Genomic DNA, 22,164 nt, shown 5'->3' on the forward strand with positions numbered 1-22,164 from the left:
GACAGACTGAGTTATCTCACTGTCGCTAATTCACAACTCGCAACAATGGGCAGCAAAAAAAGAAAAGCCGGTCGCCCAGCGCAACAGAAATCTGCTCCTGAGCCCTCCAAGTTCGACATCGAAGAGCGGTTTGACGACTCGGACGATGAGTTCCAGACCGGCCGTGACGAGATTTTACTCGAGGAAGGCCCAGAGACAAAGAGACGGCGCAGAGTCGCCGAAGATGGTATGTCACTTTACTATTGTCTAGTCTGATGTTCAAGGGAGCTGACTAGTGTTCACAGAGGAATTAATCCAGCCTTCCGACGAAGAGATCCTTGGGTATGAATCCGTAGACGAGGACGAAGATCTCGAGGATTCAGAAGAAGATGACGAATATGATGACATGGGTCTTCCCAAGAAGGGCGCAGAATCCGAGGAAGAAGAGGATGGCATTGCCGCCTGGGGCACATCAAAGAAGGATCTTTACAATGCAGACCAGATCGAGACTGAGGTCGATGCATTGGAGGAAGAGCAGGAGGCCAAGCGTTTACAATTGAAGCAATTGCAGGCTATGAATGAGGCCGATTTTGGTTTCGATGAGTCTGAATGGATGGAATACGGAAAGGGTACCGAAGACGACACCAATGCTGGGGTCGTGACTGAAGTGCTCCCACAGCTGGAGATCACTGATGACATGGGCACCGATGAGAAGTTGAGGATCTTGAAGTCGAGATACCCGGAATTTGAACCCCTGGCGAAGGATTTCGTCGACCTACAAAAGTCCTACAAGGATCTTCAACAAGCTGCTTCGAAGGCTTCATCAACAGACGACGATTCCGAGGAACCGCAGCCATCTCCTGTGCCCGTGGTGAAGTTCCGTGCCTTGTCTGCCTACCTTGGCACGATCAGCATGTACTTCATGCTCCTCTCCTCCCCCTCTCCCGACGCGACTAGCGAACACGTTCCGATGACCCCTGCCGAACTCCGACAACACCCCGTCATGGGATCGCTTGTCAAATTCAGGAAGCTTTGGAATATGGTCAAGGATCTTGAAGAACTCGAAGAACCCCTTCACAAGGTCAAGGAAACCAAGGCCCAGGCCCTGCCAGCGAAGGCCGACAAGCAAGAAAAGACCCAAGAGACCAAGAAGCCGAAACAGAAGAAGCTGAGCAAGGCTGAGATAGCACAGGCAGAGGCTGAGGCACTTCGTGCTGAGCGTCTCCGCCAAACCGAAGACGGCCTCGCAGATCTTGAGAACCTGGCCACTGTACCTGCCCGGAAACGCAAAACACAAAAGACCAAGGCTCCTCTCAAGGATGATGACTCCGACTTTGGTGACGAGGATGCCCTCACAGCGCACGAGGCCGAGGAGAAGGCCAAGCAAAAGCGATCCCTCCGCTTCTACACCTCCCAAATCGCCCAGAAGGCCAACAAACGCAATGCAGCAGGCCGCGATGCCGGTGGTGACGCCGATCTCCCGTACCGCGAACGTCTGCGCGACCGCCAAGCCCGTCTCAACGCCGAGGCCGAGAAGCGTGGCCAGAGAGAACTCCGCCCTGACCAGCAGCTTGGTGGTGACAGTGATGATGAGGATCGTCGTGTCGCTAGTGAGCTCCGCCGCGGCGAGGGCGCCAAGGACCGGTCCGATGACGACGAGTACTATGACATGGTGGCGTCCCGCTCCAAACAACGCAAGGACGACAAGCAGGCTCGTGCCGCTGCTCACGCTGAGGCTGAGCGCCTGGGTGGAATGGTACATGAACAGGAGGTGGTTGGAGCGGATGGCAAGCGTGCTATCACATATCAGATTCAGAAGAATAAGGGCCTGCACGCGAAGCGCAGCAAGGACTCGCGTAACCCCCGTGTTAAGAAGAGAAAGAAGTACGAGGAGAAGAAGAAGAAGCTTGGTAGCACCAAGCAACTGTACAAGGGTGGTGAGGGCCGCGGTGGATACGGTGGTGAGCTTACGGGTATCAAGAAGAACCTGGTCAAGAGTGTCAAGCTATGAATGCGTGCTTGATTATAAAATTCATGGTGTATGTTTTCATGGCGTTCACTGCGGGCAGTTCCAGGCATTCGATGTGTATATAACCCTGAGTTCTTTTTACAACCACTTTCAAGGATCATTTCAATTATTCCGAGCTTCACTTTCTACCTCTCGTGCACTGTGCATTGTTCCAATACCGCGCCGGCAGCACCAGAAAATCCGCTGTGTATGTATTAGATCCTTGGTTCAAACGCAAAGCTCTCAGGACCTCGCTCCCTTATGTAACACTCATTGGGACAATATCGCACCATGATCCGCAGTCGCAGCTCAGGCGCAATCTACCAAGCGTACTTCACCCACGGGTGCTGCTCATTTCGGCAGCTCGTAAATGTTTCGAAAAGTGTTTTCACAACCGGTTCATAACGAACTTTCGGTATGTCATGGAAATATACCCTCATGAAAACGGTTATGGCTGTAAAGTAAATCCTCATCACCAGCGCAATCCAACACAGTCTTCAAGCAGAAAAAGTGAATAAGATCAGCCGTGATAGAAGGCCGCATCCCAAGATTCTTCGCCAGCAATAGAAACTCGTCGACCCAGGCTGGAACATCTGAATCAACTCCCCAGGAAGCATAGCACAATCGCGACCAATTGAGATGCAGCACATCTCGATGAGGCTGCACCTATAGCAACCCTATGGCTCTATCATCAGCCGCCTCTGATTGGCGTCCTTGCTATATAGTGCGATTTGCCCGAGACTCGCAGTCGATGTATGCGATAGCTGGCATCTGGGCGTTTTGGAGTATCATGCGCCGGCTCCAGCAGATATGTGTGGAGTCGTGGCCGTCGAAAAAGTTGTAAGGGGTGTCTTCTTCTGCGATACGATACGGTAGGCAGTGCATCTAGATCATACGGCGTAGCTCTGCAGGGAGCTGCGAAAAATAGTGGAATGAGTCGTTGCATCACTAGCGTACGGCAGGTCATAGTCGGCCCTATATCAAAACCACTTCTGCCGGCAGTCGTTTGTCTACTTGATATGACCATTGGCGCGGATGTGCGCATAAAGATGATGCGTACAATTCTCAAAAGAACCAGTCATATCATGCATGCCCACACTTTATGAAGTGACTGCGTAAAGTAGTGTGTTACATACTCAAACAACATCTTGTTCACAATATGATCAGTCTCGGCGTCTATCTACAAGGGAAAGAACTCTTGACAGCTGTGCCATGACACATCCTCCAACACTCATCCTCCAACACTCATCCAGCAGTTGGTTTTTTTCGCCATTCCGGTTTTCTCTTCTCCTTGCAAATGAACGCGCAAACCGAAACAAAAAGGAATAAAACAGAAACTCCAACGTGTGATGCCGTTGCCTCGGTTTTTTGGCTTTCTGTTTCCTCGTGTTGTCCGGGTTTAACCTCAGGAGTGATGAACCAGAGAAACACGTCTAATTGCCCTGCCGGGCCAGCCAACACTGCCAGACTTCCTCCGCGGGGGCAGTTGTGTGGGACAGGACTACAGGGCGGATATCCAGCCTTGATAGACGAGGAGTCGGGCTAGCAGATCGGTAATATGCTCACAATCTTGCAGAACGAAGAATGAGCCGCGGAATCAGACGACATGGTAGCCCACTGTAGTTACGGGTTTTCCTGTTGATAGCGAAGAGGCGGCCAAAGTGTCCGGAAAGACATTCAAGTATGCTGAATGCGAATGCTTTGTTAAAACAGCGATTGACCGCAAATTACGGCAGATGGATGGGAAACTTGGTGTGACAGGTTTTGGTTTCGTTCGTCATTTGCATTTCGCTTGCATTTGGCTTGAATTACTGTCGTAATTCGAGTACTTCGTTTTGACAACACCTAGTAGTTATAGCCAGTACGCCGGAAAATACAATATGACTTACTTCAAAGCGTCCACCCACCAGGCGACTAATATGGCCAAACTGTGTATATATATCAGTTGTCGAGGAACCAAGCAGTAATTATACGAGCCATTGGCCCCTGCAGCGTGTACAACCTCGTTTGATGCATTCACCGTCGACCAAACGACTCATCTTCCTCTCCGGTCTGCGGCTGCTTTCAGTGCTCTGCCGAGCCAACTTTCAGCTTCTACTTTGGTTTTGAGGTGAATGTCAGTACGAAAAGTGCACCCCACGACCTATCAGGACACATTTCCCTTTGCCGTAACTGATGGTCGAATAAAACGACTCGGTGACTCTTGTAGTTGGTGCAATCGATTGGCAATGGAATCCACCAGTCAACCCAGGACACTCTATAATCCCATGTGTCGTGTAGGTAGATATGCCGGAGTAAAAATGAGAGAAGATCAACCGATTGAGGAAAGGAAGCGGGTGAGTTATCCACCTACCTAGCTCGGTAGGCCCTTGTTCAAGATCTGAAGACCAAAGGGCATGATGTCGTCGTGAAGTGTGAGCCGCAACGCAGCGAGCCGCAACGCAGCCTCACGATAGCAGAATGTGACACAACCCTCCAATACGCTCGCCTAAACGATCCGTTCGTATCCCCGGTATAGCAAGCGCTTAGTCGTTCCAAGGCTGGTATATTAAGGGGCCCCTCTCACTTCATCTTCCCCTTTCTCAATCGATCCTCCATCAACCTTCATCCTCGGACCAATCAATATACCCGCGACAACGAGGTTTCCGATTGATCTGAGGCGTGGAATCAATTGATGAGCCGCCTCATGACGTCCGAGTTGAAAATCAAGTGCTCCAAGCACGTCCTTCCCTCGGCTGCCTCGCGGCCTCGAGGGGGACTGTACCCCTCGTCTCTGTAGGTATGCCGCCATCTCTTCCACCTCTTATGCATCACCAACCATCTCCATGACGATTGATACTGACGACTGCAGACAACACGGAGACTGAGCAGGCATCTCTTGCTGCCCAACGATCCACGATGGACGGAGCTGCAGTTGTTCGCAGCCTCGAAGATAGGCATCCCAAACAGTCCCCAATGGAGGCCCAGTGCCTTTGAGATTGCCTTGAATTTGGCAGAAGGCTCTATGGTAAGTACCAGGCGCTCGTCCGACAAGGCTGTCAATCCAGTTATGTGATCTCATTGCTCACTTCTTTTGCTCCCTAGCTCCCTAGGACGTCCGGTGGCCACCGCTGATCCGCCGTCGAGAGTATATCGCGAAGCAGACGTGTTTTCACGACCTGGGGATCCTCAGTTACAAAAGACGACGTGTGAGCATGCCCTGGAGGTGGCGGATAGAGCACGACAGTGGGATATCCTTGGACTTGGGGACAAGGCTTGCCAAGACGACTGGCCTTCTGCTTCTCGGCAGCCAGCCATGCACTGAGAGGTTCTGCAATCGTCGGGTGTCTTGCCATCCGAAGCTTTTCCCTTTCAGAATGAGTCTCCATTTGGGCAGAGCACGATCAAGAACATCGTCTGCCAAAAAGCGATTTCCATGCGAATCCGTCGCTAGAGCGACAGGCCAATATGGTGCTTTGGGCGTCCAAGCAATGGCGCTGGTGATGTAAAACACCTCTCGCTTCTCTTTCATCCGCTCTTGGTTACCGGATCTTATGATCTCACGTATCTCGCGCCCGAATTGTTCTGATCCGGTTGGGATGCTCTCTACCGCAAAGTTGACTGTTTCGTTGTCGATCGGGTCCCAAAGACGAGTCGATTCGGCCTTCTCAGCCATCATGTAGTGCTTACGGGTAGGAAAGCACTGTGAGGAACGTCATAACTAGAGAGTGTTGCTATGACACAGCAAGGGGGTGACGAATGGATGGATGATTCAACTTACCAAGTGGTTGGCGAGGTTGGTGAGAGATGACAGTCGGGGAGAGTGCGAGTCAGAACAGTCGTTGTGACTTGTGATTGAGATACAAGACCCGATAGGAGACTGAGAACCGAGAAACCGCTGGCTGGACAGAGATTGCTTCCCGTTTTGGCGTGTTGTTTCAGCAACATCTGTCCAGCCAGCGGTTTCTCGGTTCTCAGTCTCCTATCGGGTCTTGGGTCTCAACCACAACGACTGTTCTGACTCGCACTCTCCCCGACTGTCATCTCTCATCAACCTCGTCAACCACTTGGTAAGTTGAATCATCCACACATTTATCACCCCCTAGTCTGTCATAGCACCACTCTCTACTTATGACGTTCCCCAGAGTGCTTTCCTACCCGTAAGCACTACATGATGTCTGAGAAGTCCGTCGACTCGTCTTTGGGACCCGCAGCGAAACAGTCAACTTAGCGGTAGAGAGCATCTCGACCGCATCTGAGCAATTCGGGCGCGAGATACGTGGTATCATAAGATCCGGTAATCAGGAGTGCATGAAACAGAAGCGAGAGTGTTCTACATCACTAGCGCCATTGCTTGGACGGTGAACGCACCTTATTGGCCTGTCGCTTTGGCCACCGATTCTCATGGAAATCGCCTCTTGGCGGACGATGTTCTTGGTCGTGCTCTCCCCAAATGGAGGCTCGTCCTGAAAGGTGGAAAGCTTCAGGTGGCAAGGCACCGGACGATCGCAGAACCTCTCATTGCGTGGCTGGCTGCCGAGAAGCAGAAGGCCAGTCATCTTGGCAAGCCTTGTCCCCAAGTCCAAGGATCTCCCACTGTCGTGCTCTATCCGCCTCCTCCAAGGCGTGCCTACACATCGTCTTTTGAGATAGAGGATCCCCAGGTCGAGAAAACACGTCTGCTTCGAGACATACTTGCAGAAGTCAAAGAGGCAAGGCAGCTGGTTGAAAATGCTTTCCATTCCGATCACACCGGGTGTTTTTCATCTGGGTTGTTTCCTCCAAAAGCCTCAATATCATCAGCAGGTTGGACGTTACATACAAGCACATCGTGTCGGTTACAGGTATGTAGTTTCATGTCCAGCCCCGTGTAGGAACTCAGGCCAATCTGACGGTCATAGATCCTTAAATGTCTTGACGAATGACTAGGTATCCCTTCATATATTGACGATGACAACCTACCCAAAGGAATGCAAAGGAACCTAGGTAATCCTGTTGTTCATTGACTGAATATTGAGTGTCCCCCAACCCCATAATTCCAGGTCAACATTTCCCCATTCGGCTAATCATAGAAGTCGATATGGCCCGCGAGACCCATTGATGATAGCACAGGGCCCCAATGTAAGGATATGTTGGTTGAAATCGGCCTTTATGCCCCTCGTTCCATAATGTGGTCGCTGTCCATCCCCCTTTACTCAAAGAAGCCTTCGAGAATCGTCTTAACGTGGTCAGGATTAACTTGAGAGAAATCCACCTCCAGAAAACGTCTCGCGAGTGTATCCTTCCGGCAATGGGACCGAGTCAGTTATGTTCTTGACCAAACAGGTATGCATAATATCATTCCTACCGCTTCTTCCAGATCTTCCATTTCATCCGAAGACAAAGCAGCACAAGCCGCAACAATGTTCTCACCTCGGGCGGAGAGAGACGCAATCTCACTGGCTCGATTTACAATGGCTGGGTCAATACCATTGATCGCCGCGCAACTAAATCGCAAATCAGAGGCTCTCAGGCAAAAGTTCAGTCAGACCGGGCGAAGTAGGAACGTACATGGTACCAAAGCTCTTGTCACTACGACCCGAACGGAAGCTATTTATCCTGTGAGCATCATGGATGCGATGTCCACTCCAAAGCAGGTAATTTGGTACGTACTTATAGAGATACGTGATCTGGTCCTCGACTTCCTGAGACTCTTCGCAAACGCGGACTTCCATGTGGCCAAGGTGAAGCCGAGGCCGCAAAGCAAGGAAATTGTTCTCGAAAATCTCATGGAAATGGGTAGCTGCAATCACCTTGGCAGGACTGGGGAGATTCAGCAGGTACTCAAGTATGCCACAAGCGAGTCCAATGCCATCTGACTGCGTCAGTGTGTCTCAAAATAAGTGCTATCGCGATATGGGTACCAACCACTCTCGTTGGTTCCCTTGCCGAACTCATCAATGATCACTAGGCTTCGGCTTGTGACTTGATTCAGGCAGAGGGAAATCTGCTGTAAGTCATTCATGAATGTGCTTTGAACCTAAAGCGGGTTAGGCTGATGGCCCTAAAACAGGGAACAGAGCTTGCAGGTACCTTGGACACGCTTTCTTGTGTATTGAGTTTGGTCAAGATTTTGTCTGTGACTCCTAACTCTGCACTGTCTGCAGGAACGAAGCTGACATTCGACTTAGTCAATCTATGACCAGACGCATGGAAAAGAACATACCTCCCAATTTGGGCGAGATAGACGATCAGAGCGACCTGGACTTGGATCAGACAACGAGTTGCACGAAGACAGGCTACAACCTACCTGCTTCATATAGACACTCTTTCCGGAGTAATTTGGGCCGGTCAAAAGCAACATGCTAGGATTATGGTTTGCGGATGAAGTACTGTCACTAGGACTGGGCACCCTACCACCCACGAGCAAGGTATCGTTCGGCACATAGGAGGAAACAGTTAGCTCTTGGAGAATGTGCCTGGAATTTATCAGATCCGTCAAAAAAAATGTTCCTATATTTTCAGCTCACCGGCCCCCCTTGATCTTGATCACGTTCTGTTCAACCATTCGTGGTCTTGTGAGCTTGTAAAAGCTAGCTGCCTGCACGAGGGCAAGAAGACTGTAAACCTTGTATTAGCGAACCTCGCACGACTTTCCACCAGAACAGACCTATCAATCTCTCCACATATATCAGAGGCATCAACAAGCACAGCTTCGTATCGAAGCACCCTCTGGGCCAGGTCATACACGATCTCAATCTCCTTCTCTATCCGGATACAAGTATCAGCCACCCATCACTTCTCAATAACCAGAGAAAGTTACCGCATATGATGCCGTATATATCCCCCAGCTTCTCATCCATCTCTCTCATGCGGAAGTCCTTGAAATAAGCTCGGTTTTCCGTTATGAACATCAGTTCCCATTCATCATTGGGCCCTGTGTAAGCCGCAGTACCATCTTCATTGAGTGGAATGGCAATATTGAATCCAAGCTGCGGGAAGTAGATGATATTGACATCGACGTCGAGGGCTCCTGGAATTGTCGCAGCAATGTCCAGCGCCACGTGCTTGAGGAGACTGTTGAGACCATCGTATCTGTCTTTGATTCTGTCAAGTTCTCTATCAAATCCCTGCTTGACGACTGTTCTTCCTTGTTCCTCGGAGTTGTCGATGTCAACCTGAGAAGTCAGAAGCTTTGCCAATGTTGGCATATAAGAATCTTACAATTTCTTGAACCATACGACCAACACGGTACAGTTGTGCTGCTTCAAACACTCGGAGAGCCTTTAGAGTGTCAGTGCGTGAATAACCGATATGAGTACTAGGGTTTAACCTTGTTTCGCAGAGCCAGAATGTTCCCACCCGCCACCTCCTGCAGTGCATCATTGATGTCGATGGAGTAGAAAGCGAACTGGCCAGTTCGTAAACACCATAATGTGAGAAAGGTACACACGCAAGCCGGAAGATTGCGAATCAACTTACAGCGAGAAGACTAGCCCAGACCGTAGTCTTGAACCCTGTGACCTTGGCACTACCGGTACTAATTCCCTTGTGGAGATTGACCATGACAGGTCTGAGATTCTTGATGTGTTTGAAAGCCTTCGTCATCTTTTCCAATGCGGCATGATTACCAGGCCGGGAGAATACTCCTATAAAGTCATGCCGTCCACGAATCGTATCTATGTCTATGCTTGGACGGAAGAAGCTTTGCTTAAGCTTTGCCCTACCCTGGGGTGTGGATGCAAAGTGCTGGAAAAGGCCGTAGACCGAAAGACCCTCTTTGCCTGATGCTGACTTCTTCCCAGGGCCCTGGTTGAACATGTTTGGGTGTGACTCCGACTGGATGATCTGTAGAGAAGTGAAGGCGTTACTGTTGATCCACATCGTGTTCCGCAGGTCGAACATGTGCAGCGATCGGATCCGATATTCATTGCCTTCTTCAAGAGGGCTAGGTGCTGCGGCTCTTCGTCGCTGCAGAAAAGTGAGCACGGCTCCTGCGCAGCCAATCGTCACTGGGTTGTCTATATCGATGGAACTCGAGACGTGCAGGAGTCTTCCCTCCTGAAGCGTAAATCCCATCTCTTCCGGGTCGGTTTCTTCTGGTCCGGCAAGGCCATTATGAGGTACCAAGAACCGAAATCGCTCCTCATGTGTAGATGAGATATCAAGAGCCAGAAGATTGCTTTCTGCATTTGCGTAACTGAACTCCGTCGTCGGACGAACATCTATCTGATAAGGAAGGTAGACAGAAGAAACTGGACGGACAATATTAGTATTCAATAGCACTGGAAGTATTCACATCCCTTCAAGGCAAAGGAAAACAGTACCATCTTCTTGTGAAAGATTTTGATCTTCCGACCTTAGCTCAACACGAGGAGGTGTCAGTACCACCGTCGGTTTGATCTGGAGAAGTACTGGCCAGATGAGTACATGTACTTAGAAATCAAGAGCCAAGCTTAAGTAGCATACGAGCTTCAACTGTCTCCATATCGCCCGAGCGACTGTCACGGAGCAAATACATGTTTTCCTCTTCGGCTGAGTAGTATGCGCATCCCACGGTCCCACGGTCTTTCATGTCGATAGCAGCAATGACATGGTCATGAAAGTCATCATCAGTAATGCTTGCTGACCGATCAGTCTCCTTCGCAGTATTTGTGGGAAATGGGGTACGCAATTGGCTTGCTGTTGAAGCAGTCGGTTCTTGGGAAGGAAGACTAGAGTTGGTAAGTCCTCGACCTGACGGCGCAGTGTGACCCAGCCGTTGCCCGGAGGTACGAGGTGTAATTGGAGGACAGGAAGCTGGTGTTCTCTTTCTTTTTAACAAAGGCATTTCTTCGATGAGCCTAGTAAGATTGAGGCAATTAAGAGGTGAAAGAGGGATCAGGATGAAGGATGAACTGGTATGTTCCGATTGTGTGGGCAGAGGTATCACGAGTCACCTGTCCACGGTCCCAAGGTTCCTCTAGGCCTACCGGTGTTCAACATCTCTTGACTACAGTAATCGAGTAACCGCATGATACATCTAGATATGAACTTAGCAGCTATTGCATAAATATGAGCAGAATTGAATTAGTGTACAATGAGAGGGAGAGGACTAGTATACAAAGATAATGAGAGGTGAAAAATATCCAGCATGCAAAATGCGAAACTCAGAGCAGAACACCACATATGCCACATTAGAACGCCAGATTTCGTGTCTTCGTTTAGACTTGTGGGGTAACCACCAAACCAGTCTTGGATTCGTCAAGGGAAATGCTAATGGTCTGGCCAGAGACGATTTCACCGCGGATGATCTTGTCGGCCAAACGGTTCCCAATCTCCTTGGCGATAAGGCGGTTCAAAGGCCGAGCACCGAATCTGGGATCGTAGCCTCTCTCACACAGCCAGTCCTTGATCTCGTCGTCGATCTGCAAGGTCATACGGCGATCATCAAGTCTGGCCTGCAGCTCCTTGATCCTGATGTCGACGATATCACGTAGAGCATCTTTCGAAAGGCGTTTGAAAATGATGAACTCATCGATTCGGTTCATGAACTCGGGTGGATATGCGCTTTGAACCACATCCATGACGGCCGATTTGACCTTGGCTGGGAGCTCGGAACTATCAGAATCTTTCAGTGGATGCATAGGATCCGCTCCGACCAGGATATTGGCTCCAAGATTGGAGGTCAACACAATCAAGGTGTTTCGGAAATCGACCTTGTGGCCCTGGGAATCTGTCAGGAAGCCCTCATCGAGTACCTGAAGTAGTAATGCTGAGATGTCTCGATGCGCCTTTTCAAATTCATCGAACAAGAGGACAGCGTAAGGCTTCCGCCTAACAGCCTCAGTAAGTTGACCAGCATCATCGTATCCCACATATCCAGCTGGGGAACCGATCAGGCGACTGATTGTGTGCTTCTCCTGGAACTCGCTCATGTCAAACCGTACAACGGCGCTTTCGGTGGAGAAGAGGAACTCGGCCATTTTCTTGCAGAGTTCAGTCTTTCCAACACCAGTGGGACCAAGGAACATGAAAGAGGCCAGGGGACGGTTCTCGCCACTGAGGCCTGCCCTCTGCATGCGCACGGCATTTGCCACAGCAGAAAGTGCCTCATCCTGCCCACGAACCGATTTTCGGAGAGTGTCCTCCATGTGAATCAGCTTCTCCACATCACCAGCCATAAGCTTGTTGACAGGGATGCCTGTGGTACGAGAGACAACGTTTCCGATATCATCTGCGGTCACTGAATCGTGAATCAATGTTTGATTCTCGGGGTCTGGTTCTGCGCCTTCTTTTGGTAGCTTAGATTCGAGCTCCGGGATGGTAGAGTATCTCAACTCTCCAGCCTTGGCAAAGTTCCCTTCGCGTTGGGCTTGTTCAAGTTCAAAGCGAGCGCGTTCCAGATCCTCCTTGGTGCGTTTGATGGTGTCAATTTCCCCCTTCTCCTTCTCCCAGGTCTCGGTCAGTTTGCTGACTTCCTCTTGTTTAATTTTCAAGTCTTCTTGAAGTTTGTCACGTCGTTCACGACTAGCGACATCAGTATCCTTGCGAAGCGACTCGAGCTCGATTTGAATGGTCGTGATGTCACGCTCCAGCTCGCGAATTGCATCGGGCTTCGACTCCTGCTGCAAGCGAAGAGCCGATGCAGCTTCGTCAACAAGATCAATGGCTTTATCGGGTAGGAATCGATCGGTAATGTAGCGATTGCTGTAGGTAGCGGCAGCCACCAAAGCGCCATCCGTAATTCGGACACCATGATGCACTTCGTACTTATTCTTGATGCCACGCAGAATGGAAATAGTCGAGGCTACCGATGGCTCACTTACCAGGATAGGCTGGAACCGTCGGGCAAGCGCCACATCTTTTTCGATGAGTCGATATTCGTTGAGGGTGGTGGCGCCACAACATTGAAGCTCGCCTCGTGACAGAGCAGGCTTGAGCAGGTTGCTTGCATCAATACTGCCCTCAGCCTTGCCCAGTCCGAGCAAAGTGTGAAGCTCGTCAATGAAAAGGATCACACCACCTTGCGCATCCTCCACTTCTTTCAATACAGATTTCAGACGCTCTTCGAAGTCGCCCCTGAATTTGGCGCCTGCGATCAAAGAGCCAAGATCCAGCGAAATAACGCGTTTATTTTTGATGCTTTCTGGGACATCTCCTTGTACAATCCGCTGAGCCAAGCCTTCGAGAACCGCGGTTTTACCGGTTCCAGCAGCACCGATCAGCACAGGATTGTTCTTAGTTCTCCGAGACAGAACTTGAATGGTTCGATGAATCTCGGCATCTCTTCCAATGACTGGATCCAGCTTTCCAGCTTTCGCTTTGTCCGTGAGGTCAACACCATACTGCTCGAGTGCGGATTTCTCTGGTTCGCCGCTCATATCCATGCGGTGAGTTCCGCCTGGGGGGTGTGGACGACCCTTCGCATAGTGACGAACAGAGATCGGACCGGTGTTTACAGTCGGTAGTATGACAGAGGGGCGGGGGAGTATGCGTGATCGCGGGATCGAGGATAGAAGACGGGTCGAAGATAGATTAGGCGTTCGTAGCAAGCGACTGCGCGCATTGAGGGATAATCTCGCCGCCATATTGAGTACGACTCAAAATACTTTGGAGAGAAAGTACTGCAGAATTCAATGTTGCCCAAGGCCGAGATGGTCACAAGATAGCTTAAATACTGGCCGCCCAAGGTCCATCGGGAGGCTTCTCGAAAGATCCACATAGCGAACGGTGAGTGGCGGAGAGCTCTGAGGGAAATTGAAAATTGTCCAAGCTCCGTCACCAGTCACCTGACCAGTCTTCGCCCTTCCACGTTTTTCCGTCTCCCCCGTAGAGATTTTCCGTAACAAAAAAAAAACTCCTCCCTTTTTAACCCCTCCCACTTCAATCTACTTTCTTCTCCTTTTTTCTTTTCTCTCTTCCAGATACCACCACACCTCTCTTTCACAATGGGTTTCACTGACTTTGCCTCTGATGCCGGCCTGACTCGTAGGCGCCCCTGAGATTTTGTTATTTCGAATCAATTGGTGACTGACTGTGCCCCTCAGTGGCCAACCACTTCCTGTCCACTCGGTCCTACGTTGTTGGGTAAGAATTTTCCCCCTTGAATTGCTTTTTCCTTTCCCTCTTTCCTTCCTTGCTATGCTTTCATGATGAGAAACATTGGTCCGTGTTTATGAGGCGGATTAAGACCCCGCTGGATGACTCCAACCAATCGCGAGCAATCGCACCTCTGATCCTGCTCTATCATGCCACAATGTTGAATGCTGCATCTCACGTAAACATGCCTGCTGACTCCATTCAACAGCTCCACCCCCAGCCAGGCCGATGTCGTGACCTTCAAGGCCTTCTCTAGCGCCCCTGACGCTGCCAAGTACCCCCACGTCGCCCGCTGGTACAAGCACATCGCCTCTTACGAGAGCGAATTCTCCACTCTCCCCGGTGACTCCTCCGCCGCTTTCACTGCTTACGGCCCTGAGACCACCGACCTGCCTTCCAACCCCAAGGATAAGCCCGAGGAGGATGATGAGGAGGACCTCTTCGGATCCGAGTCCGAGGAGGAGGACGAGGCTGTCGTTGCTGAGCGCAACAAGCGTCTCGCTGAGTACAAGGCCAAGAAGGCCAACAAGCCCAAGCCCGCTGCCAAGTCCCTCGTCACCATGGAGGTCAAGCCCTGGGGTAAGCTTCTTTTGTCTTCTTTCCCTTGTTTCATATACTAATAGCCTCTATAGATGATGAGACCAACCTTGAGGAGTTGGAGGCCAACGTCCGCGCCATTGAGTGGGACGGCCTCGTCTGGGGTGCCTCTAAGTGGGTTCCCCTTGCCTTCGGTATCAAGAAGCTCCAGATCAACTTGGTTGTTGAGGACGAGAAGGTCTCCACCGATGAGCTCCAGGCGACGATTGAGGAGGACGAGGACCACGTCCAGTCCACTGACATCGCTGCCATGCAGAAGCTGTAAATTTGCGATGCCCAGTTATGAAGCAGGAATTGTGTGATGGAAATGCGTGATGTCAAAGGAATACTTTTACGAACCTAGTCTGACTAGAAGCTGGTCCAGAAGTGACCGGTCATTGATGAAAATTATAAAAATTCATGACCATTTATCATTCCGTCGTACATCATCGTACAATACTCTCAAGACAACATAGATATGCATGCAATTTTGTACTCCGTCCAATATGTACGAAAATGAGCTGTTGTTGGGTTACCAACCTCTTGGTGGCTTTGATCCTCACCTCAATATCGAACTCATATTCACATCCATATCACCTCTCAACATGTGTACAACCCATTGAACGAAGGCGGGTTATGGCCAAACTTGTCGCTATTTTGTAATTCCTGGATGTAGTCATTCCTCCGCTAAAATGTTGCTTTATCTCTCATCACTTGGTCGAGGTGCGGGAATCCTAGGTGGTAGGTAGGTATGATCTGACCACGTTGTGGGATTGGTCTGGCTAGGTACTGAACCCTCCAGTGCCCCTGGTTCACTGCACTGACGGGACTCCATTGGAAAGTGAGGCTGTGACCTACCTACCTACCTGGATAACTGTCTAACCGGGCTAAGTGCAATGAAACCTCTTGCCCACCTAGCTAAGCATACGTTTGTCTTCCTTAGGTAGGTTCTGATATATATTTCCACGACCAATGGCACAGTGTACCGGGATGACCCTTGAGTGCCAGTTTTGATGGAAGCTCTACTCTAAGAAAAATGAATGGTACTGCCCACAGATAGCAGGTCAATGATTTCCTTTCAGAACGAGCTTCAGAGAATGAAGATAAAGGTGATCGTACTACCTAAAATTCTGGTCAGGTCGAAAATTGATTAGGTAAAGCGCGGGATGAGGCGCGGACCTGAGGCCAACATCCCGCCGCCATCATATCGAACAGCATCACATCACTGTCCACAGACGGACTCCAGGCTAACAGAACCCTGACAATACACAATTCCCCCGGCCAACAACTCTGAATTGTCCAAACATAACCATCGGCCTCCTTCCACAATCCCCCAAACCAACGAAGTCCGCCCGCCATGAGCTTCCTCTCCCGTGTGGTCACATTCTTTGGCCTCATCCTGCTTGTCCATGCGTGAGTCTTCCTAACGATCATTCTCCCAGTCATGTGTGCATCACCTCGAGCTAAGCTAATATCTTTCCCTGCAGAGGCTACTCCGCCCACGAACACACTGTCCTTCACAGCAACCTCGCATCCACCGCCCTTCCCCAAGATATCGTCCTCGAGACTCTTGTCTCCGTGCTCATCGTCTCAATTGGACTAGTGCTAAGTGCACAGAAGCTGAAGCCGATCAGCTGGCGCGAATGGGCCGGCGAGATCGAGCGGGATGGCGGAGCACGCAACCCCTACCTAAGTCTGGAGGAGCGGTACGGATTCTGGGATATTCGGGTGAGTTTTGGATTGTCCTTGTGCGGCTTTCTTGTCGGCGAGGAATATTGGATGCTAACAATTGGATTTTACAGGCTAAGCGAAAGGAGTTCGCGGATTGGGTTCGCGGGCAGGATGTATTGGTCAAGGAGTGATCGAGGTTAGATATCGAGTACGCGGTTATGTGCTGCAGTGGGAAAGAGTTGTATAATATGCATTGCAGCGAGGAGTTCAGTTACAAAAGGTTGAGATTCTCAAGCCATTGCTGTCCTGATATGTTTGCTTCCATGGTGTTGTACTGATGTACTTGTATTGGTCGTGGAGCATTCCTCGTGACACTCGACGACGGTAGGTTTGGTGGCGACGGACTCCGTTCTAATGCCTATCACAGTACAATACTCGAAGCCGATCGGGAGGTAGCACGAAATATGCCACCTCGTGACCTGGATAGTGGGCTGGGTGGTGAAGATTGACACCTGTGGCGGACACGATCTACTGTGTACATTCCTGCGCCACAGTGTTCTGGGAATTGGCGATGTTTGGTCTAAAGTCTAGACTCTAGACATTTCATTGAACGCATGACCACGCCCGAATACTTCACTGTCCCACTAAGCAAGGAGGCCACTGCCGCCTGCACTTGTGCACTGCAAGTTTATCTCGCAGCTGCTGAGAATGCTTGACTCGGGCACCAAGAATCAAAAGCCCATGCATTGAGAATTGACCTTTAAAACCTTTGATCAGGTGACGAGTGAACCTTGGAAAACCTTTGAAAACTTTGGAAAGGCAAGTCGCGATTGAGATGGATTGAAGATAATGTACCGGGTATGCATCGGTGCACTGTTGTAGCCCTGTCGTGTCCACTAGGGCTGTACAATGCATTACACAATATGCATGTCCATAGTACTACCCAGCTGGTCATAATAGAGACATGCAGCGCCCTGGGATCAAGCTTAAGATAACCTCTCGGTAGACAGATGCGAACCTGTTTTGACCCCTGCAGGGGTGGGGAGATGAGGGTCATCCCCTTTGTCATGTTGACAACCTTGGTTCAGTGCGCTTGGAGCCTTGGGCAGACAAGATAAATATGGTTGATGGAATCGGTCGCTAACTCAACGGAGTAAAACCGAGCCGTTGTTTTACTCCAAAGACCCACATTAGCCTTGTGATCTGTGTTCAAGTGGATGGCTGTTCCAATGCCAAAAGTACCCATCCAAGGTGTTATTATTTCTCAAATGCAAAAGAGAATGAAAAGGAGAGACTGAACAATTGGGAAATATCCCATGTCCCTTGCATCTACAATGTATCAATCAGAGCATGTGTTAAGAATGAGAGATTGGAGGGAATTAAGGCGAATAGTCCAGCTTTGGGGTAGAGAGCTGATTGGACGAGAAACCGAACAGGGCAATGTCTCACTTGGCCTGTTTAGTTCCATGTTTAGTTCCAAGACACGTCGAAATCCCACCATTTGAGCAGGGAAGTGCTTTCTTAAGTGGCATACGGGTATTTTCTGACCTGCAGTACCTCTGTTGCTTTAACTTTAGTGAAAGAAAACAAATATCACCATTGGCTGAATGGCAGAGGATTCGTATGCCTCCACGCGGTCGACAAAACAATAAACAATAATAACTTCACAGGTAAGCTTTGGGCTACCAAATGTTATGAGACAAGTCCCAAAGGCGACATTTGTTATGATTACGGAGTACTTACCGTACAGTGGTCAGACGCAGTTTCACTTAGCTGTCTAGCGCATATTCCCACTAGTCAAATCTACCAATTATTGTGGACTTTTCCTTGGTTTGGATTTGGCATGGGATATCTCATAATAATTCATTGTTGACTACTGTGTATTTATCTCAAGTACCGTGTTGTGTGAAATGTCTAGAAGTAACCGGTGGACCTACATGTAGATTCTAGAAGTCACCATATCAGTCCGGATGTACGCGACGGTAGGCAGCCGGTGTGACCCCAGAAATAGAAACTGCAAGACCTTGCAGATCCCAAGTGCTGGATACGTCCAGACTTTGCTAGGTGGGGAATCCTTTTCAAGCGACTGAACTTGCATGGGCTGCCATATAAGGAGACTGTTTCCCCGGACAACCCAAAGCCTTTATAACTCCCTCAGTCTTTCGTTTCCTAAACAACTTTTCTTTCTTTCTCCACATTCTTCAAATCCTACTGTTCATACACCCTTCTACCAATAATCTCTAATATCAATCATAATGCGTTTCTCTGTCGTCTTCACTGCTCTCTCGGCAATCGCCTTGGTCCAAGCCCAGAGCACCACTGAGGTAAGCATCAACAAAACAATGAATCAAGCCACCTCACAAGTATGAACCAACTAACCTCTTGAACAGTCGGTTGATGAGCACCCTGCCACCAAATTCTTGACTGAGACCAACTCCCTCGGTGTTGTGACCGGCCAGCCTTCAGTCATCACCAGCCAACCCAGTGCCGTGACCTCGCAGCAGCCTGCTGCCTCCATTCCCGCCGGCCTGACCTCGCCCGTCGCCGGCCCCAACGCCACTCACAGCAGTGACAGCACTGTCTCCACCGCCACTAGCACCGCCACAAACACCTTTACCGGAACCATGACCAGCGGCACTGGAACCGCGAAGACTACCTTCACCACTACTGGTACTCGCACTAGCACCAGCACTGGCACTGGGTCCTTTGACTCCAGCAAAGCTGTCTCTAGCTCGTCCGCTGCAGCTACCAGTTCCTCCACCGGTGGTGCCGCCATGGCGACTGCTGGCCCCGTCGGCCTCGGCATGGTTGCCGGTGCTGCTATCGCTGCTTTCCTGTAAACGGGTTGAGTAGTGGTGACTGCTTCGTGGCATATTCCTGTCTTCTGCAATTGGTCATACTTTGATTGATGTGGATACCGGATGGTCATGGTCAGTCAATTGGGTTGATCCAGGATATGGATTGCGCTGGAACGAGGGACATGAAAATGCATGCATCTGGTTATTTTTCTTTATTTGAGCTTTCAACGTCCAGGTATATCATGGGACCTGTTTAATTTCTCTATCAATGGGCAGGGATTCGTTTCTTTCTCACTGCGTTGTGTTCTGTGATGCACACCCATGGCGCATTTCTATTAGGCTTCTCTTCTTCTATCGTTGTACCTACATCTTAAGCCATGTCTGGGTAAATACGAGTGTTGATCTCATTCATGGGTACCATGCTGTGTCCATATATTTTGAAATCCATAAGTAAATTTCCATACCTAACATGTCATAGGCTCATATATCGGTGATACCTCTCACAAATGTCTCACAACATTACTGCATAGAACAGGTTGCGAAACCTACCATCTTAGGTCCATCTACACAGGAACTGGTGTCGAGTACCAATGTCATGCCAGATCTTCTTGTGCCTATTAGACAACCAACGATCCCATGAGAGTACAGTCTTTCAATTTTCGACTTCGCGTGGTCACAACACAAGGATGGTCAATGTCCTTCATGATTCATCCCGGATGGAAATACTACTCTGTGTGAATGAGTGTGGCCCCTTCATCCCTTTAGAGTCCTAGCTAGTAGCCTCCCGCAACGATTGACCAATACTCCGTCAGATAGCAAGGACTCTCACAAGGACGCGGTGAGACATAGGGCAACCCACATCCCAAAAAGGTAATATTGGTTACGCGCAAGCGACGCGACGCAGTGCACGTGACTGTCGCGTTACCGAAAAGGTTAGTGTGACCTCCACTCAAAACAAACCGTCGACGAAGTAACCATCTCTTATCATTGTGATGGTGATCATATTGCTTTCACTAGCCCAACTCATATTCTGAAGAGTATTTCTCCTACTTGTTCCCCTTCGTACATTCTTCATACCTTCACTACAATAAGAACCTCACTATGGTAAGTCATGGTTGTTGGAACCATTGATACCCCCCCGTTGGTTTCCTAGCAACCAGTCTATGCTTTGTGCTCTGTATCTAACATCGGTCTAGCCGTCCAATTTGCGCCGGCTGGCTGCCGACCATGCTGCCCTACACCGAGATCTACCACCGTACTACCTGCAGCCATCGGAAACCGATGACCTGTCGCAACTGACTATCCTCCTCACCGGACCCGCCGGCACACCTTTTGCGCAAGGATTATGGCAGCTGCATCTCAAAATGCCCAAGGACTACCCCCAGAGTCCTCCCAAGGCTACTTTCAAGACCAAGATATGGCATCCCAATATGGAAGAACTTACAGGTGCTGTCTGTGTGGATACACTGAAGCGGGATTGGAAGCCCACACTCACCCTTCGCGATGTTCTGGTGGTAAGTGAGACCCGGCTAGCGCAATGCCAATTCCGAGTTGAGATTCGAGCTAATGAACTTCATCACATCAGACAATTTCATGTCTTCTTATCTATCCCAACCCTGACTCCGCGCTCAATGCCTCCGCCGGGGCTCTCATGCAAGAAAATTACGCCGCCTTCGCACACCAAGCCAAGCTTATGACATCTATCCATGCCCCAATCCCACCCCACCTGAAGAGTGCGGTGACCGAAGCAAAGCTCCGGGGCGAGGATGCTGGAACAACGTTAGAAGAAGAAAAGGAAGAGGACATAGCTACTCGACACAAGCGGAAACAACCACGTACCCACACCGTTCACACTCGCAAACAAACTCCGTCAGAAGATCCATCACCATCTTCCTCAAACCTCTCTGATCAGTCCTGCCCCTCAATGACGGACGACGCCATGAGCGACGGCGAAAACGACGCTGCCGCTAGCGCAAGCAAAGAGAACGATCCTTCACATGCCCCCTCTCCCGTCTACCTCCCGCCCCCAAGTCCGCGCAAAACCGCCTTGGGAAAGCGCCCGCTCTCCGTCCTCTCAATCTCTTACCCCGAAGACAACGATGTTGACATGATGCTTGTCGACCGAGACTCCGATAATGAAACTTCCACCATGACCTCCAACGAACAAAACATCAGCGCCAACACACGATCCCGTACAACATCACCACTACGCAAAACCCCCAAACTCTCCCTTCTCTGCGGAGGAGTCAACGCTTCAGGTCGTCTCCGCGATGAGATGCCTATATTCGAGGACCTCCCTCAGTTCCCCGTGCAAGACCCTCTACGCCGAATGAGCGGCGACGGCAAAGAAAACCGTGGATCTGCAACAGCACGCGGCTTGAAAGAGAAGCACGATCTTTCCTCCATGAAGATGCTCAACAGCCCTGCCCCCATGTCCCCGACACATTCCCATCTCCCCCGGCCAGCGCTCTCATCCCTTTCTGGCTTGTCCACCTCCAAAATCTCCAAGAAAAAATCAACTGGCGGCCTGCACAAGCGACTTGCCGTGAGATCAAAGCCGCGGATTGGTATCCGCCGGCTATGAGTGATCTATTCAATTTCTAAGATGATGATTCGACTATCTCTTTCTTTACTTTGCATTATCAGATCTTGGTCTCATATCACTTTGGTTTCACTTCGCAAACCCCTGATCTGACCGGGGCTGATCCATCTATCTGGTGTTTGGCGATCTCTCTTTTCAACTACCCCTTTGCTCCACCCTTCATGTCCGTTGACTACTTTTCTTTGATACCCTTGATGGTCGGTTGGATTTCCATCAGACTTACAAACTGCATGGAACGTGGGGTAGAACATGCCGGAATTGGATTCTCATGCATTTTCGACGCAGAGGCTGGGTCATTTGGCGACCTGTCCTTCAGTTGGCTTTGGCAATTGGCTTGGGCTTCGTTAAATCACTCCCAGGTCTAGTTTCCTTAGGTGATTTGATCTAGGAATGAATAAGACATTACTCATCCTTAAAGAATTGGAAGTACTCTTATGCAATAACTACCTAGTACATGTAAGGTAAATGTTGATCAATGCCGATTCAATAAG

General features: G+C 49.9%; 8 protein-coding genes across 8 annotated transcripts; 5 read left to right on the plus strand and 3 right to left on the minus strand.

Annotated features, from left to right (window-relative positions):
- Positions 1-45: 45 nt before the first annotated feature.
- On the plus strand, positions 46-1,990 carry N7515_004965 (something about silencing 10 family protein; the record flags this gene model as incomplete). The annotated part of the gene is made up of 2 exons (XM_056665709.1): positions 46-226; positions 285-1,990. 2 exons carry the CDS (start codon positions 46-48, stop codon positions 1,988-1,990), a joined length of 1,887 nt encoding a protein of 628 aa, XP_056522659.1.
- Positions 1,991-2,407: 417 nt separating this feature from the next.
- N7515_004966 (uncharacterized protein) lies at positions 2,408-2,933 on the minus strand (the record flags this gene model as incomplete). Its single annotated transcript, XM_056665710.1, has 2 exons — positions 2,408-2,653; positions 2,730-2,933. The coding sequence occupies 2 exons, from the start codon at positions 2,931-2,933 to the stop codon at positions 2,408-2,410; spliced, it is 450 nt and encodes a 149-aa protein (XP_056522660.1).
- A 4,224-nt stretch (positions 2,934-7,157) lies between these two features.
- Positions 7,158-10,775, minus strand: N7515_004967 (MutS family protein MSH5; the record flags this gene model as incomplete). Its single annotated transcript, XM_056665711.1, has 16 exons — positions 7,158-7,247; positions 7,314-7,452; positions 7,517-7,555; positions 7,619-7,820; positions 7,874-7,985; positions 8,039-8,120; positions 8,172-8,206; positions 8,256-8,424; positions 8,476-8,565; positions 8,616-8,712; positions 8,769-9,123; positions 9,170-9,229; positions 9,279-9,356; positions 9,428-10,200; positions 10,273-10,359; positions 10,415-10,775. 16 exons carry the CDS (start codon positions 10,773-10,775, stop codon positions 7,158-7,160), a joined length of 2,769 nt encoding a protein of 922 aa, XP_056522661.1.
- A 373-nt stretch (positions 10,776-11,148) lies between these two features.
- On the minus strand, positions 11,149-13,515 carry hsp78 (chaperone ATPase HSP78; the record flags this gene model as incomplete). The annotated part of the gene is made up of 1 exon (XM_056665712.1): positions 11,149-13,515. One exon carries the CDS (start codon positions 13,513-13,515, stop codon positions 11,149-11,151), a length of 2,367 nt encoding a protein of 788 aa, XP_056522662.1.
- A 360-nt stretch (positions 13,516-13,875) lies between these two features.
- On the plus strand, positions 13,876-14,888 carry N7515_004969 (translation elongation factor 1 subunit beta; the record flags this gene model as incomplete). The annotated part of the gene is made up of 4 exons (XM_056665713.1): positions 13,876-13,915; positions 13,975-14,014; positions 14,235-14,605; positions 14,659-14,888. 4 exons carry the CDS (start codon positions 13,876-13,878, stop codon positions 14,886-14,888), a joined length of 681 nt encoding a protein of 226 aa, XP_056522663.1.
- A 1,071-nt stretch (positions 14,889-15,959) lies between these two features.
- N7515_004970 (membrane magnesium transporter family protein) lies at positions 15,960-16,464 on the plus strand (the record flags this gene model as incomplete). Its single annotated transcript, XM_056665714.1, has 3 exons — positions 15,960-16,015; positions 16,090-16,330; positions 16,405-16,464. 3 exons carry the CDS (start codon positions 15,960-15,962, stop codon positions 16,462-16,464), a joined length of 357 nt encoding a protein of 118 aa, XP_056522664.1.
- Positions 16,465-18,528: 2,064 nt separating this feature from the next.
- N7515_004971 (putative GPI anchored protein) lies at positions 18,529-19,113 on the plus strand (the record flags this gene model as incomplete). The annotated part of the gene is made up of 2 exons (XM_056665715.1): positions 18,529-18,597; positions 18,664-19,113. The coding sequence occupies 2 exons, from the start codon at positions 18,529-18,531 to the stop codon at positions 19,111-19,113; spliced, it is 519 nt and encodes a 172-aa protein (XP_056522665.1).
- Positions 19,114-20,172: 1,059 nt separating this feature from the next.
- On the plus strand, positions 20,173-21,655 carry N7515_004972 (putative ubiquitin conjugating enzyme E2; the record flags this gene model as incomplete). Its single annotated transcript, XM_056665716.1, has 3 exons — positions 20,173-20,175; positions 20,268-20,585; positions 20,657-21,655. The coding sequence occupies 3 exons, from the start codon at positions 20,173-20,175 to the stop codon at positions 21,653-21,655; spliced, it is 1,320 nt and encodes a 439-aa protein (XP_056522666.1).
- Between the last annotated feature and the right edge of the window lie 509 nt (positions 21,656-22,164).

This window comes from Penicillium bovifimosum (genome assembly GCF_028826915.1).
Source record: "Penicillium bovifimosum strain IBT 22155 chromosome Unknown utg000004l_segment0_segment0, whole genome shotgun sequence".
NCBI lineage: Eukaryota > Fungi > Ascomycota > Eurotiomycetes > Eurotiales > Aspergillaceae > Penicillium > Penicillium bovifimosum.